This window comes from Glossina fuscipes, unplaced genomic scaffold (assembly GCF_014805625.2).
Source record: "Glossina fuscipes isolate IAEA_lab_2018 unplaced genomic scaffold, Yale_Gfus_2 0, whole genome shotgun sequence".
In the NCBI taxonomy this organism is placed as follows: domain Eukaryota; kingdom Metazoa; phylum Arthropoda; class Insecta; order Diptera; family Glossinidae; genus Glossina; species Glossina fuscipes.
The window spans coordinates 3,806,456-3,822,473 of record NW_023998414.1 but is presented as its reverse complement, the minus strand read 5'-3'; the positions used below and the strand labels follow the sequence as shown (position 1 = coordinate 3,822,473).

Genomic DNA, 16,018 nt, shown 5'->3' with positions numbered 1-16,018 from the left:
CCCCCCCCCCCCCCCCCCCTCGCCCAGTTAGCACATTCGAGTAAAAGCATAGCATAGCTAACTATATTCCCTACTTACATGGTTAGGTTTGGATGGGCACGAATGCAATGAATGCATTTTATATCTGTTAATTTGATTGATTTACTCTCAGGCTATGATTGATTATTATTACTATGCTTTAATTTTCATTGACAGCTGAAGTAAATAAAAAGGTGTAAAATTATTAACTGCTTTTAAGTGGTTATTAAATAAATCTTTCATTTGCATAATTTTTCACGCACTTACCGTGAATATCAATTCTTTCCTTTAGCTCAACAGCGCGTTGTTGCTTCTCCAAGCCATGCTCGATATGATAATAAATGCTGGCACCAAACATTAAATACGATATATAAAAGATTAGTAATAATATCCAACGCTTCGGGGACATCATTTTATTTGCCTTTACCGTTGCTGTTGCAATTGTTAAAACGAATATTTGCGGATAATGACGCGTTTTTTTTTTTTGTTTTTTTTTTTTTTTGGTTTTTATTTTTTGCTTTCTTACATTTAATTCGTTACATTTAATAATGTTTTTTTTTTTGATCCAGTGGGAGATTTCATATTCACTAATAGGACAACATAGTAGATATATAAAACTAATATACAGCCATGCACATATAAATAGCATACATCTCATGATGATAATAAACAAAAATATTTATTTGTAGATTTATTCCAAAAAAAAAAAAAAGCGTCAAAACTTTACTTTGATTTTAAAATCTAAACTAATCTACTACTGCCACTAGACTATACTAAAGCAGGTAAGAAAATTATATTCGGCGGAGTCCGAATCTCGCATACCCATCACTATGCTTTCCGCATTCTACGTTTCAAGTTCTTTTATTTCATACCAAGAAACAAATGGTCGCAGTGTCTACCATTCATTCATTTTAAGATAGTAATATATCATCATTTGAGGAGTGCACAAAATAGTTGCAAACACTTTTGTTTTATTTGCCTAAGCATTGACTTTCAAAAAAGTGAAAACAATTTAATTTAATTACTCGTAACTTTGCGTAAACACGGCCGATTGGTTCCGTTTTTTTTTGGATCTGGAGAAATGTGGGGAAAATTTCAACATTCGAACTTTAATAATTCCCGAATAACGAGTAAAAATCCAAAAATTTTTCTTAGCCTAAACCTAAGCTATGTTCAGTTTACGCTCCACTGCGTGTTTCTGGTCTCACCATTTTGGCCCATTTTCAATACCAACCTAGCCGTGTAGACACTTTTAATGTTTCTACCAAATCTACCAAAGATGTTATCTTCATTTTTGTGACCACTAGAGTGCCAACAACGCACACTACATAGTTACACGGACGGACAGATATGCTTGAATCAACTCAGAATTTCGCGACCAAGACCACGGATATATAGATACTTTCAGGGATCTCTGAACTGCTGCATGTTGGGTGTTATATGTCTTATGAAGAAAAACAAACATCTTACAGTGGTGGGTATAAAAAAAAAAAAAGATAAAATCGCACACTCTAGTAGGGCCAGGGTCTACCATTAAAACCTCTACATTCCCCTGCAGTTATTCATATAATGACTTTTGAAAATAAGACGTCACATGAGGTAAGTGATTGATAATATGATACGATCCGAATCGTTTCCAAAAGTGTTTGTCCATGGACCGAAATACGCTAGTGTACTAAATTTTATTGCAATATCTCAAAAATTATTAGGTCCTGGCCTTTAAGGTTAAACACTATTAATCAATACAGTAAGACGAACAGAATTCTCTCTGGCTTAAAGTCACTTTCTAAATCGATCAATGGAAAATATTCATCTATCGCCAGTACTTCTGAGTGTAGTATACATGCACATAAACTTAATATACCTTTGTACAATAAGCGGTATAGGCCATAATGCTTTTAAAGTCATGAAAATTCTTTTGCAATTTTTGCAACGTTTTATTAATTCATTATATTCATGTCCAGCGCCGTACATCGTGATCATCACTTGCTTGCCTCGATAAAAATGTGTAATTAATTATAAGAAAAATGAAAAAAAAAACGTAATAACCCAAAGGTAGTAAGTATTCCAAGCAGCACTAATCAAAACGAACTACCATATAGAGTGTTTTACTAAAGGAATTTTACAGATTCTTTGCTTACTTCTGCTAACTATATACCGAATATTTGTTACGCTTACTACAAGCGGTACAATTAACTTTTAAAAAGTTAATGAGTTTTCGAAAAGCGCAAATATCGTAAACGTAAATAACGGAATTCATGTAGCTATGCCTGACAAACAATTTTCAATGTTATAAAAATCTTCTACTCATTAGCATCAATGAAATCAGTCCATAAATCCACTGATAATTAGCAAAGAACAATCTTATAAATAGAAAACTAACGTTCAGTAAGAAATTAAGCGTTGAGTACCTATGCGGCGTCAAGATCATGAATAGCAGCATGAATGATTTCTGCGTTCCCAATCTAAAAATGTTGCTGTTAGGAATGCGCCGCTCTCTGCTCGACAAGTCGATAAAACTTGAGAAAGACTAGCATCGTTCATCTTGTGACAACCCCCCGGGGCAATTAAACATTGGGCACCACTTGAGCTGACAGAGACGAGTTTAAGGAATCGAATTTCTTCCAAATCGCTATGAAAATGCAATACAGTCGAGCTAGCTTTTCTAAAAGGATTTACAATGGATGATAACTAACGGATCATATACGACATTACTTTAGGAAAATGTTTATGGTCTAAGATGGATGAAAACTTCTAAGGGATGCAATTGAAGTGAAGCTTAAGGGATTGATCAACGGAAGAAGAGTTATCTTCAATCACGGCAATCGTAGACAACATATATCTTTCACAAGTTGACAAAAAATTAGCCAAAAAAGTTTTGATGCATACAATGTATAGTCTGGACCTTGTCCCTTGTTCTATTGCCAGTCTCTATGGATATTCATTTAGATTATAAAAAATATGCATTTGAGTTTTTTGGGTAAACAAAAAAAACGCCACGAACTTTTTCTTTCAAATATTATAATACCATAAATCGTCCCTAACCGAAGATAATTTCTCTCAGTTTATTTTATAGTTTTTTAACAATTCAGTTGAAATCACGTTTAAATAAATTTTCACTTAAAACGCTAAAAAATGTTATTTTAAAAAATATATATATGTACTGAAGGTCGTTAATAATTCAATAAAATATTTATTCTAATGATACGTTTATATTGAATTTCTAAATAAAGATGCATCTCGTGGAGTCTTGCTCTCAAGAAATAACCTTCCGTACTATCCGGCTGCAATGCCTTATGTTGTATACCAATCCAGCCTTAGAGTCCCCCAGAATATATACAAATATTTCTGGAAAATAATTCAAGTTTATGAGAATAGTTAAAACTCTCGTGTCAGAATTCTTCGTTGATCCTTGCTAACGTACGGTATTTGATTGGAAGATAAAGCGCATATCCACTTGTACGATATATCAAACTAATCAGAATGACAACAAAGTAAAAAGGAAACAATTATTTATTTGTTTTTAAGAATTATCGTCGAACGTATGGACAGACTTTTTTTTCATTAATTTTTGAATTCGAATGAACGTGAATGCCAGCAAAACATTTTTAGTAAATAGCGAACCCTACATGACTGATCGTATACGAGTATATTAAACTTGTGCGGATATATGTGCTACAAGAAGAAGGAGAAATACTTTATTTTACCGATTGACTTGGAATTACGTTCTAAGATTGTCTGTCCGACTGTCCATCAGTCTATCTTTTTTTTGTTGTTTTCAACCTAAAGGCTGCAATTTTTAAGATACGTTAATGAAATTTAATGTACAGACAAATGGTTCGGATGGGATCGCTTTCACGATCACTTCCCTATTTTGAAAATTCGTTGAATCTAAGGGCAGGGTTCTTGTGCTCACTTTTAAATTCAAACTGATGAGAATGACAAGTCAATGGAAATTTGGAAATTTTGTTTCCTTTATAAAAATCCTGCGGGCCATCATACTGCTTATGCAAATTGATGTTTGACGTTTAAAAATGGAATATAGTGTCAACGGTGAACGAAAAATACGATCAAAATAACAAGACAGTTTACCCTGCATCTCTACATAGGGTAAATAATGAAAACAAAAATTTCCGTGAACTTGCTAATGGCATTTGGTGGCACGTCCGGAAACTTTTCACTTTCATCAGCTATTACCAATACTGGCAACTGGTACGAAACGATTTCCTATATATATATATTTTCTTATCATTTTTTTTTATTTTTTTTTTTTATAAGTGTTCACATAAGTCGATTAAGTGAGAGTCTGTCAGTTTAAACCGACTATTACTGTTGTTCACTTAGTTTGTACTCTCATTTAATTTATACCTATCGTAGCTTTGTTTTAAAAGCTGAGATTTAAAAGCAAAACGAGAAAAAAGGGAATAAAAGCCGCACTTTTCTAGTCTCTTCCTATCGAGCGGAGCGCATGCCCAAGTTGACTCAGTTTGTGTAACAAGGTTAATTCACACATTTTTCTGAATCAAAAAAAACAACACATATATATATATATATATATATATATATATATATATATTAAAAACAAAGCACAGAAACTAAATATAAAAATTTGCTGAATAAATGAGTTGAGAGAAGAACAAATTACATTATCATCTTCTTATCATTATTATCATTTGTTCGATTGTTCGATACATTACGCTGGCTTGCGATATGTCAGTATAAATATTTGTGTGTGTGTGCGTGTGTGCGTGTGTGCGTGTGTGCGTGTGTATGTTATCATATTTTGAATAGGTAACATAAATTATCACAAAAAATTTATGCAATTTGTGATTGCTTAAGATTTATTAAATAAATAAATAATAAAAAAATCTTTTAAGCCAATAATAAAAATAAAATCAAATAAAAAACAAAGAAATTATATTTGATTTGAACTGAATTTTATTACCAATCATTTGCATTTCTCTGCTCTAAACTAAATGTGTTAACGAATCTTTTTTAAAGTCTATGCCCATATATATATATATATATATCGAGAATGATTTCATATGAACTTATTACAGCAAATCATTCACAATCATTTTCTGAATTGATTCACAGCCCGTGACCTATCCGTTAGACAATCTAATATCTATACAAGTATTTTTGTATTGAACTTATAGACCGCAATCTGCGAAATATTTTAAGAAAACTTATAAACAACGACATGTTTTGGGCCTAAGGGCGATGTCTATTTATTTTCTAAAAAAAAATTGAACGAGATGAGATCATTTTTTTTAAAAGCCCTTCTCATTTAAACGTTCCTACATAAGATAAGACTGTATTTGACAGCATGATCTAATTTTTAATATTTTCTAGCAAAAAGTAGTCTAAAATAATGACATGCCTTTTGGATAAAGTTGATCCATTTTTTGGACACCCTCCCATATAAAGGTTTTTATGGAAGAAAAATTTTTATCGGGCAAAGGAATCTAATTTGTAGTATTTTATAGCGAAAAGTAATCTAAAAGAATGATATGACAGTTGGATGACGTTGGCCTATTTTTTTCACCTTGGCCAGATGCACACCCACAATCTGGTTCTCATAGGTCTGCTCTAATCTAGGCTCTCCAAAATTATGGGAATTTCGCTACTCAAGGCTTCATCAAAATGCATATATATCCAGAATTCACGACAAACTCTAAAAAAATAAATCTATTCAAATGTTGCCCCCTTCCAATGACAGTACCCAAAAAAATTAGATAGTGTTAAAGATAAACTTAATAGATAGGATACACTCTCGGGATGGTATTCATATTTAATTTTTTTCCCGCGAGAATTACGATGAGCGTAGGCCCATCTGTTTTGATGTTTAATGCTGAAAGCTCTCACAAAATCATGACGTATTCGATAAGATTCAGTTGTTGGACCGATACCACTCGGAAACTTATAAGTTTCAAGCATTTTTAGGCATCACTATGACAATTGCCTCCAGATTTATTCATAGAAAAGGATAAACGCATCTTGAAACCCGTGTATCGTGGCGATGGTTTAAAGAAAAAAACAAAAGGAATGATTTAAATATTCAATAATTCAATCTCTGCTTACCAATCATCATCACAATTGTTGAATTACACGGTATTTAATTATAAGCTTGCCAAGAATAGAAAAAAAAAAAAAAAAAAACTCAAGTATGCACTCAAATTTAGGTAAATAATCCAATGCCTAGATAGTGATGGAAACATTACAATATGATGGAACGATTAATCCTAATTCATATGCTGGTATTATGTCGCTCTAGCTAAAGTCCAATCAAGTTCTTTCAAAATTGTTTCGTCACTGGCTAATTTAGAATATATTGAAGGTATACTGTGGCATATTAAGTGAATGCCGAGAACTACTGTACTAATTTTTCAAGACAGAAAGTATTTTGTGGAGATCCACCTCGTTTAAGGATAAATTTGCATATCCGACACGTTTCGCCTTTTTATACCCATCATCAGCAAGTGAGGAGTATATTCATTTTATTCATTCATTTTTGTTTGAAACGCCTACAAGGAAGCTTCAGAGACCCCACAAATATATTCATGATCTTGATCATTCTGTCTGTCCATCTGTCTAATGTCTGTTATTAAAAATTCCCCCCGCCGCAATAATGAAGCTATCGACTTTATATTTAGTCAAAAAAAAATGTTGGAAGCTCTTGCAATGAGGTTGGGATTGAAAATTGCGTCAAATCGGTTGAAGGACAAGTCTATAGTAATAGGTGAAATGGTAACACCTCAGTTTTTCAAAAGGAATAAAAAATTGCTTTTTTGCTTATTACTCATAAACCACAGTAGATAAATCTACAAATCTTTGAGCCTATATTCTATGGACGATGCTGTAGCATCTTTACTAAATGAGAAAAATATCGGCCACACCCACTCCGTTTTATAGTGTCTCATAAATTTTATTTATTTTTTTTTTTCAAAACATTTTTAACGTATAGCAAAAAAGTTCAAAATTGCCATAAATTATGTAAATTTTGGGCCAGCTTCAAATTTGGAATGCAGTTAAGCATGTCTGGCCGTTCATCTGTACGTTTGTCCGTCTGCGAAACTGCGTTGTAGCTGTGGTAAACATTTTCCCGTTCGCAGAAATGAGTGTAACGCTTCAAAGCTTGCAAAAGAGTTCGAAAATGAACCAAACTCTGCAAAGAACAAGCCCGCAAAACCTACACGTCTATGTAACACAATCCGTGAACACCTTTGTTTTCTGTGTTTTTGTATATTACTCTTAAAATACATGGACAACACGTAGACCATGTAAATTTTCGTTTTTATTCTAAAAATAGAAAAAATCAATCACGCCCATCCAATATTGAAAATGTAGTTCTTTTCCTCCTCATTTAGGATCACGGTGATAGATATGAAAAGTCCAATCACGACTGAATATAATTTTCTTAAGTGTTATTTTTAAAATGCAAAACCACAAGCTAACCAAATGATGAACAGGCGCGAGGAGTAGTCCTAGTGAAGAATTTCATTACGCAGACTTCGAAATTGGTTCGCGTTTGCATCCAATATTCACTTAATATATCGATTCAAATTAATTTATTTACTTGATTTCGATCAGCATGTGAACAAGAAAATTCAAATCAAACACACATTTACCAAAGGGTACAACGTCAAGCGTTCAATTATCTTTCATCCTTTACAATATGAACTGCGTTGTGTCAAGACAAAGATTAGACTCTTTAATTACTTAAAACATTGAATTGATAAACCAATCAAGTTACATAGTTTTTACGTAATAACTTCTATTGTCAGTGGGTGAGGCAAAAAAGCATACGATCTGCGAACAATTGATTCCTAAAGAAAGTGAGAGGATTTTTTAGAAGGAATCAAGAAAAATTTCATATGCTATACATTTTTTTGTTCTTTCGTTACTGCTTCTCATACTGGATGCGATAGACGCGGCTAATAATAGATATTTGCATGTGTTTTGATCGGCGACATCTATGGGTGTAAGAGAATAAAAATGTAATGCAAAGTGTCAATATACATAACGGTTAAATTCGACGATTTTGATCCTTCTCGATGTAAAATAACAAATTTCCGTAGTGTACTACTAGTGAGGTATGCAGTGTATACGAGCGCTAATCATGCAAAGCTCAAAATTGCATTTTCGCCATTCATTACTTTAGTTGCTTGATTTGAAAAAATCTGCTGCCGATATCCATCAAACATTTTTGGAAGAAACTCATGGTGATAATGCTCCATCACATCCTAACAGTTTAAAAGTGTCAAGGACAAAGTTGAAGGATCAAAAAAGTTCTAGGACAATAGAGTGCAAGAGTTATTGACCAAAAACCCAGCTCGAGTTCTCAAAGGACTTTCGAACAATTTAACAGTTGAATCAATTGTTTCTAGACTTTTGCATGCGATGGAAAAGATCCAAAAAGGGGGGAAAATGGCTACCAGGAAAATGCCATTTCGAAGCGTTTCAAGAAAGCAAGAGTTTTCTACGATATGTATCCTAACCTCAATACTGATGCGGAATATTGATGGCCATAAAGTTCTCGTTTGCATGTGGTAAGATCAGCAAGATGTAGTGCATTACAAGCTGCTAAGAACGAACAAAACTGAAACTGTTGTTGTTGAAAGATGTCTATCGACGACAATTGGACAAATTAAACAATTTATTGTTGCAAAAAGGACCGGTAAGAGCGGTTAACAGACGCATCCTCATGTCATCCTCTTACATGACAACGCTCGGCCACACGTTCCAAAAGTTTTCCAGGATACACTGTTGCAACTCGAATTGGAAATTCTACCGCATACCGCAGCCATCGTGTTCACCAAACCTAGCACCTCCTGATTACCATTTGTTCATCGATTTATATCGATGTTGTAGCCTGGCTTAGCTGTCACATGGTTTCGAAATGCTAAAGAATTGTAAAAATTGGTCTATGATAGGATCGCTACCAAGCCAATGCTGCTCCTTCGACACTGTAAAAAGTTGTACAAAATAATGGAAAATATTTTAATTAATGTATTTTCTATCAGCTTTTTCTCACTAAATACATTTTTTAAGCGAAAAATTGATCAAAATACATGCAAGCACGCAATAATTCCATTACAAGAGCAATAGATAGTTGAGGTGAAAGAACTAAATAAGAATACCCGGGCACATTTCAGAGAAGTAATGAGGTAATTAGTGTGTCTATGTATGGGTGGTTTGCAAATGTGACGAGCTATTTATTAGGCTTTTTGGTTTATTTCACGGATCGCATAGAAGCAGTTTAGAATGTTATAATCGCTCCGCTTAATAGAATCGTTTGTCTAGCTCCGTCATAAAATACCAAACTAATTAGACGTGGTCGCTGATTTGTGTGGGAATCCTCAAATGGATATGGGACGAGAACGTGAAGGGACTTGATCGAAATTAAGTAAAACTTATTTTCTTCGATTACTTTCGTTATAAAGTGTCGAAAATTATACCTTTTTTCCATACAATGGCTTACGTCTTGTGAAAATAGCTGTACGGGAAAAGTCTGCAAGAACCGATAGATCACTTTGCTCCAAACTTCTCATAGTCAGTTTATATTGGATCAATTTTCATCGTAAAATACTACAAACTATACTTTCTTGACTCGTAAAAGATCATTTTTATACTCAACGCTGACGGAAAGGTTTATACTCATCTTGGTTTTTTTCTCCCAAGACGAAGCTTCACAGACCCTCTAAAGTATATATATTCTTGATCAGTGATTATTTTTTTCTTAATAATATCACCGATATTGATACCCATATAAAAGAACTTGAATAGTGGAAACCATAGTGATGAGTATGCGAGATTTAGCTCCCGCCGAATATAACTTTTTTAGTAATTTATGAGAACATTTGTTTATATGAAAGGGGAGTTCAAAAAATGGTACCATTCCGTTGAAAAATTTCGATATATGTTTAGTATGCTCAACTACAAAGTGAAAATTTTGGTTTAAACCTAAATATCAGCAAAATCGAATTATGTATGACCGTAAGTCGATCGGAAACTCCATATGCAAATGTCACTCTCTATCAATTAATGATCAAAATATAGAAAGGGTTGCCATGGTTTTATGCCTGCGGCAGCGACGTAGAAATGAAAAGAAAAATTGAAATCGTTGGGTCGTCGTACACGAAATATCCGAAAATTCTAATAAGTCGGGAAATTAACTCATCCCTTTGCCTATGCATGGTCCGGAATCATGGCCCTTAAAAATCAATCAACAATGTAGAGACTGAAAGCGTGTGAGATGCGGTGTTATCATAGAGCGTTGAAAGTATCTTGGACAGATCGCATATCCAATGCTTAAATCCTGGAGGAAATAAACTTTGAGCGTTAGCTATTAGAGTGTATTGAAAATCGAACGGGGAGAAAATTATGAAGCTCTGCACTTAACAGTGAAAGGTCGCATCGAAGGGCGTAGAGGCCTAGACAGAAAACAAACATCGTAGCTGGGTAATATTCGAAAATGAATAGATCTAAGAACAATAGACAAAAGCATAAACACAAGGAAGAACCGAGAAAATTTTTAGGTATAATAATATCATAATAACATATATGATCGCTTGTACCCAGTAATGGATTGGGAAGGATAACGAACAATGTGACTCTTCACTAAGTCTTAGGAAAAAGTATTATAAATTGTATAATTCTTTCATATAACGACTTGTTTGAATGGGAATGGAATGGACTTGTAAAAATGGACCGATTCAATCTATTTTCATCAAGATTCATATATGGTTGCCATACTTAACTAATATATCCTGAATATTGTGTGAACACATTAAATTACAATAAACGGACAGATGGACAGACATGCTTAATTAAGCATTGCAGAGAAATAATTGTGAATTAAATACTATGGTAAAGAATGTGTTTATCTTAAATCCTTCCGCGTAATGCCTGAATTCGTATAAACAATGTAGGATGCGAGCGGTTAAAAACGTATATGAATGAAGTTAGTTAGTTAATTCCTTGTAATTAAAGGCAGAAATTTGAAATTTTAATTAAATATTTTCTTTTTATTTGTTTTCTGTGTTTTTTTTTGCAAAGAAACCTATATATAGATTAGGGAATAACGGTTCATCGGTTTGAATATTTGTTTATTATTGAAATGATTTGCGTTCATTCGACAATTCTTCCTTAATGAATATGCCACGCCTTCATTTCACAGATGCGAAATAAAAATGTCAAATTAGTAAATCTGTCTGGGAGGAGTGCAATAGATTTTGCCGGTTAGTCAAAGAAAAAATATATATATATATATTTACAACGTTTGCTATTTTGCATTTTATCTGATGCATAACCAAAACGATTTAAACTAAAGTTAAAGTTTGATTATTGGATTTACATGGCTTCGCAATTTTTTTTTTCTTTTTTGTAAAAATTTCACTTAGCAACGCATTTATTTATCTTACTATTATTTATTTTACAAATTAATTTCACTTAACAAATTAATTGAATTGAAATTTTATTTATTTATTTATTTATTAATTTTTTTTTTTTTGCTGTTATTTTTCTTTAAAAAAAAAAAAAAATATACATATATATATATATATATATATATGTTTTTTTCGATTGTTTGAAATGCTAAAGGATTTCTATTACAATTTTTTTTTTTTGACTGTTTAAGATATTTAAAAAAAAAAAAAAAAAGCGAAGATTTGTTTTCAAATTTCCTTTGAATTTCTTGATTTTTTAACTTCGCGTAAAAAAATAAGTTCCGTATAGTTTTCTTGTTTTTCTTGTATAAATGCGATCGTTTTGAAGCTCGTGGTCAGACTGTCGTTTAACGGTCGAATTCTACAAACATTAAATAAAGTTCGCTGATTTTTTTTTTTTTTTTTTTTTTTTTCTTAGTTAGTTAATCTTTTTTATACGACAACAACGAAAACTTTTGTTTAGTATTGCGATTTGCTTTTTAAGAGTGTAATGTGTGATAATATACGAAAATTTACACATACACACACAATCGCACGCGCACATAAACACATTACATTAACGCAATACTACGTAGAGTAAGTTTCCGAGTAGCTGTGCATGTGCAAGTAAAATGAAAATAAAAAAAAATAAAAAAAATAAAAAGAAAAACGTTTCAATAAAGGGGCTTCAAACTCAAAGTAAAAATTAGTGGTTTTTTTTTTTTTTATTTTGCTACACTTTCCTTGCTTGCACACACATACACACGCACGTACATATATATATATATATATATATATATATATATATTGTATGATATGATGTTAATGATTATAATATGTAATTATAATGATATACGATCTCAGTGAATAAGAAGTAAGTGATCTTCCGTTGCTTTTAATTTTCTTCTTTTCTTTTTTTTTTTTTTTTTGTTCTAAAAGTGGGGGAGAGAACTATTAAGTTATGGTGGGCAGTTTGACATCTTAAAAACTTCCGTTAACGTAAATAGGTGATCACCATGCAAACATTAAATTAATGATCACTGAGTATTAGCAACGAGTTTTATTTGTAATCAAGCGATGCGTCCATCTATGAGCTCGAAATTAGTCGAAAGGAGTTCAAATAACAGCCTATGGGACACCAACATTTATTTGTGATTAGACGGAAAGTTAACAAAATTTCGGTAAATAATGTTCGCCGTTTTTTTTTTTTTTTTACCTCCTTTAGGTATTACATTAATTAAATTCATTAAATTCATCGAAAACATAGTCATTGAGGTCTGTGACCGGTACAAATTTTAATGAGAAAATTATCTTCGGCCGTCACCGAATCATGTATACACGTTGTCGTTATTCTAAAAAAAAAAACAAAAGCTACATTTTCACATTTTATAATATTGTATGGGCGTGACTGATTTTTGCTATTTTCGTAGAATAAAAGTCAAATTTTTTTTTATCTCATGTCTAATGTAATTTATGAGTAACGATCAAAAAACGCGGAAAACGAAAATGTTTTCACTTTCGTTTCATTATAGGCGTGTTCTTCAATCGATTTGTACAATTTTCAAAATCAATCTGCGTACAAGAACTAAGCGGCCTAAAGTCACGCACACATTGGAAATAAAATAGTGTAACTTATACTCCAAAATACAGATTAACATAAATATTGTATAGGGCATCGCATAAGTGTTTTTTTACCCATCATCGAAGGACGTAGGATGTATTTATTTTGTTCAAAATATTTGCAACATCCAGAGGGGGAACTTTAATGACCCCACAAAGTGTATGTATTCTTGATTAGCATCAAATTCTGAATCGATTTCTGTCCATCTGTTGCAAATTCTCATGGCCGCAAAAATGAAGCTATCGACTTTAAATTTCACACAAATCTTGGTAGCTCTTGCAAACAGGTGCAGTCCAAATCGCTTGAGCGACACGTCTACAGAGCTAGGTAAACTAAGGAAACGTCCATTTTTCAAAAGAAATACAAAATTCGTTTTTTGCACATTATTCACCAACACTACAACAGATAGATCTGTCAAAATTTGAACATTTATTCTATAGGCAATGCTATAGTCTCTGTACAAAAATGACAAAAAATCGAACATGCCTAATTTAATTTGTAGTATGTCATGATTTCATTCTCCTATTAAAACCTATATCACATCCCAAAGGCAAACTTCAAAATCTCGATAAGATTTATTAATTTTTTGACCCATTTCAATATCGCTATGCACCTAAGAAACTCTATCTGTACATTTGTCGATCTATCCGTCTGCGTAACTATGTAGTATTTGTAGTAAATATTCTCCCACCCCCAAACACAATTTGGCAAATAAACCAATTCGAAAAAGATTCCAACTTTGCGAAGAGCAAGCTACACGGCTACACGTAACACAATCCGTGAGCACCTTGGTTTTCCGCGTTTTTTGCTCGTTACTCGTAAAGTATGACAAATACACTGCACTGGTGGTGGGCCATGCCCACCACTAAATTACAAATTATGAAAATTTAATTTTTCTCTATTTTCTTAGTCTTTTCTAGGATAATGGTGGCGGCTATAAAAAATGCGATCACGAATGCATACAATCTCGTTACCACTAAACGAGAAAAGTAATCAATATGAATACGAATTTTTGAACTCAATAAGTTGATTGTTGTGATCACGAAATCTATGAGATGTTGTACGATTCTATTAAAGCGAATGTAACTTCCAAGTCGAAATTATCGTATTTTTGAATGTCGCAAAAAATCGATTATCAATTGTCGCTTTGGACGGTAACTGTAATGATATTTTCTTATCCAAAAGATATGTTCTCAGCCCGCAATCTACAACTGAAAATTATTCTTATACACATTTTTATAAAAGCCATTAGAGAACATCAGATGTATTTTCTTTCTCCTAGACGGATAACATTCCGTATTTGCAAAGTCCATTAATGAAATATTACGAAACATAGCCGTGGATTCATTGTCCTCGTCATAGATTTTACAACATTTCTGCACGCAATACAACTATGTATATATTGTAGTGTGATTCAAATCTTAATCAAAAGCGTGTCTCTTTCACGCATATTTCATATTTCAAACAGAAAAAAAAAAAAAAAAAAAGAAATGTGTAAATATTTCAAAATATTTTTTATTACAATTAAAGCAATATCTTCTCTCTTGTAGATGTCGTTCGTTATAAAAGATAGAATGCTGGACTTGCGCTTTTTATGATTTTCTTTCATTAATTGTCAATTGTGCTTGATTAGCACCTTTCTTGTAGATATAAAGACTCAAGTATTTTAAATTTACAATGAAATAAAAAAAAAGAAAAGAAAAATAATGTCAACTTACTAAAACGGTATAGTCGGACAAGATCAAACGATAAAAAAATTAAATTCGGTCGAAACCGAATCTTTCATACCCATCGTCGTTTGGTTTCCCCCCCCCCCCCCCCCAAAGTAAAAGAACAAAATTCTTAAGCTCCATACTATGGAGTGGGCCCAGTTGATTTCTCATATATTTTCAAAATAAAAGTTTTTGTCGTAGAAGCATGTAGGCCTTGCAGTCTTATCCTTTGAAAATTTTAGTTCATTTTCAAATTCTTTTGCAAATTTTTAGGCGATATCTTCATTTCCGCTAATGGGAGTATGTTTATCACAAATACTACAAAGTTACGCAAAGCAGATAGATGGACCGACGAATAGGCGGATATGTTTAGGTTCATTCAAGAGTTGAAATTGACGAAGAATCGGCATAATTTATGGAATTTTTGTACCTGTTATAAAGGTATTGAAAAAAACTCATTAAATTTTAATACACTATAATATTGGGTAGGCGTGTTCAATTTTTTCCCATTTTTGTGCACAAATGCTACAGTATTGCCCGTAGAATGAATATGCTTTCAAATTTTTGTGCATTTATTTACTATAATTTATGAGTAATGAGTAAGTAACAAACCAATTTTTCACTCCCTTTGAAAATTAGAGGTATTCTCAGTTTACGTGATGCTGTGGGCGTGTCCTTCGTCCGATTTAAGAATTTCCAATGTTTCTGCAAAATTTGAAGACAATAACTTCGTTTTTGTCACCAGAAGACACACATTACGTAGATAGACATACAGATAGACGGACATGGCTAAATCAGCTCAGAATTTCAAGCCGATCAAGAATATATATACTTTATAGAGTCTCTAAAGTTTCCTTTTATATGTTGCAAACGTGACTATATCCACCATTCCTTCAATTGTGGATACAAAAATAATGAAACTATAAATGAAAAATATCTACCGAAATATAACATTGGGGACATGGTTGATTTTTGTACAAACATTACCCGTTAGGTTTCCTTCTCGGTGTTGCGAACATTTCTTTACTCTGCAATGCTGGATGAGAGTAGTCGCCGATACAATGTACCCACAAATTTATATCGTTCTGTCTGTTGTAGTTCTTTAGTCTGTAACTGTCGTATACCAACGTGTGGCTCGAACAGTAGCTTATTATAATTTCAAGTATATACCTTGGAACCTGCGTTGTAATGAGGGCCTTACGAAAGTTCCCCCATTTCTGCCGAGTTAAAGACACTTT

General features: G+C 32.8%; 1 protein-coding gene across 1 annotated transcript in view; it reads right to left on the bottom strand.

The window, feature by feature from the left end:
- Positions 1 to 11,397, bottom strand: part of LOC119633301 (open rectifier potassium channel protein 1) — a 24,001-nt gene extending 12,604 nt beyond the window's left edge. Inside the window, exons 1-2 of the mRNA XM_038026792.1 lie at positions 11,378 to 11,397; positions 286 to 605 (exon numbers count right to left, since the gene is read on the bottom strand). Coding sequence (XP_037882720.1) covers positions 286 to 430 — 145 coding nt within the window. The 5' untranslated portion in view covers positions 431 to 605; positions 11,378 to 11,397. The remainder of the gene's footprint in view (positions 1 to 285; positions 606 to 11,377) is intronic.
- Between the last annotated feature and the right edge of the window lie 4,621 nt (positions 11,398 to 16,018).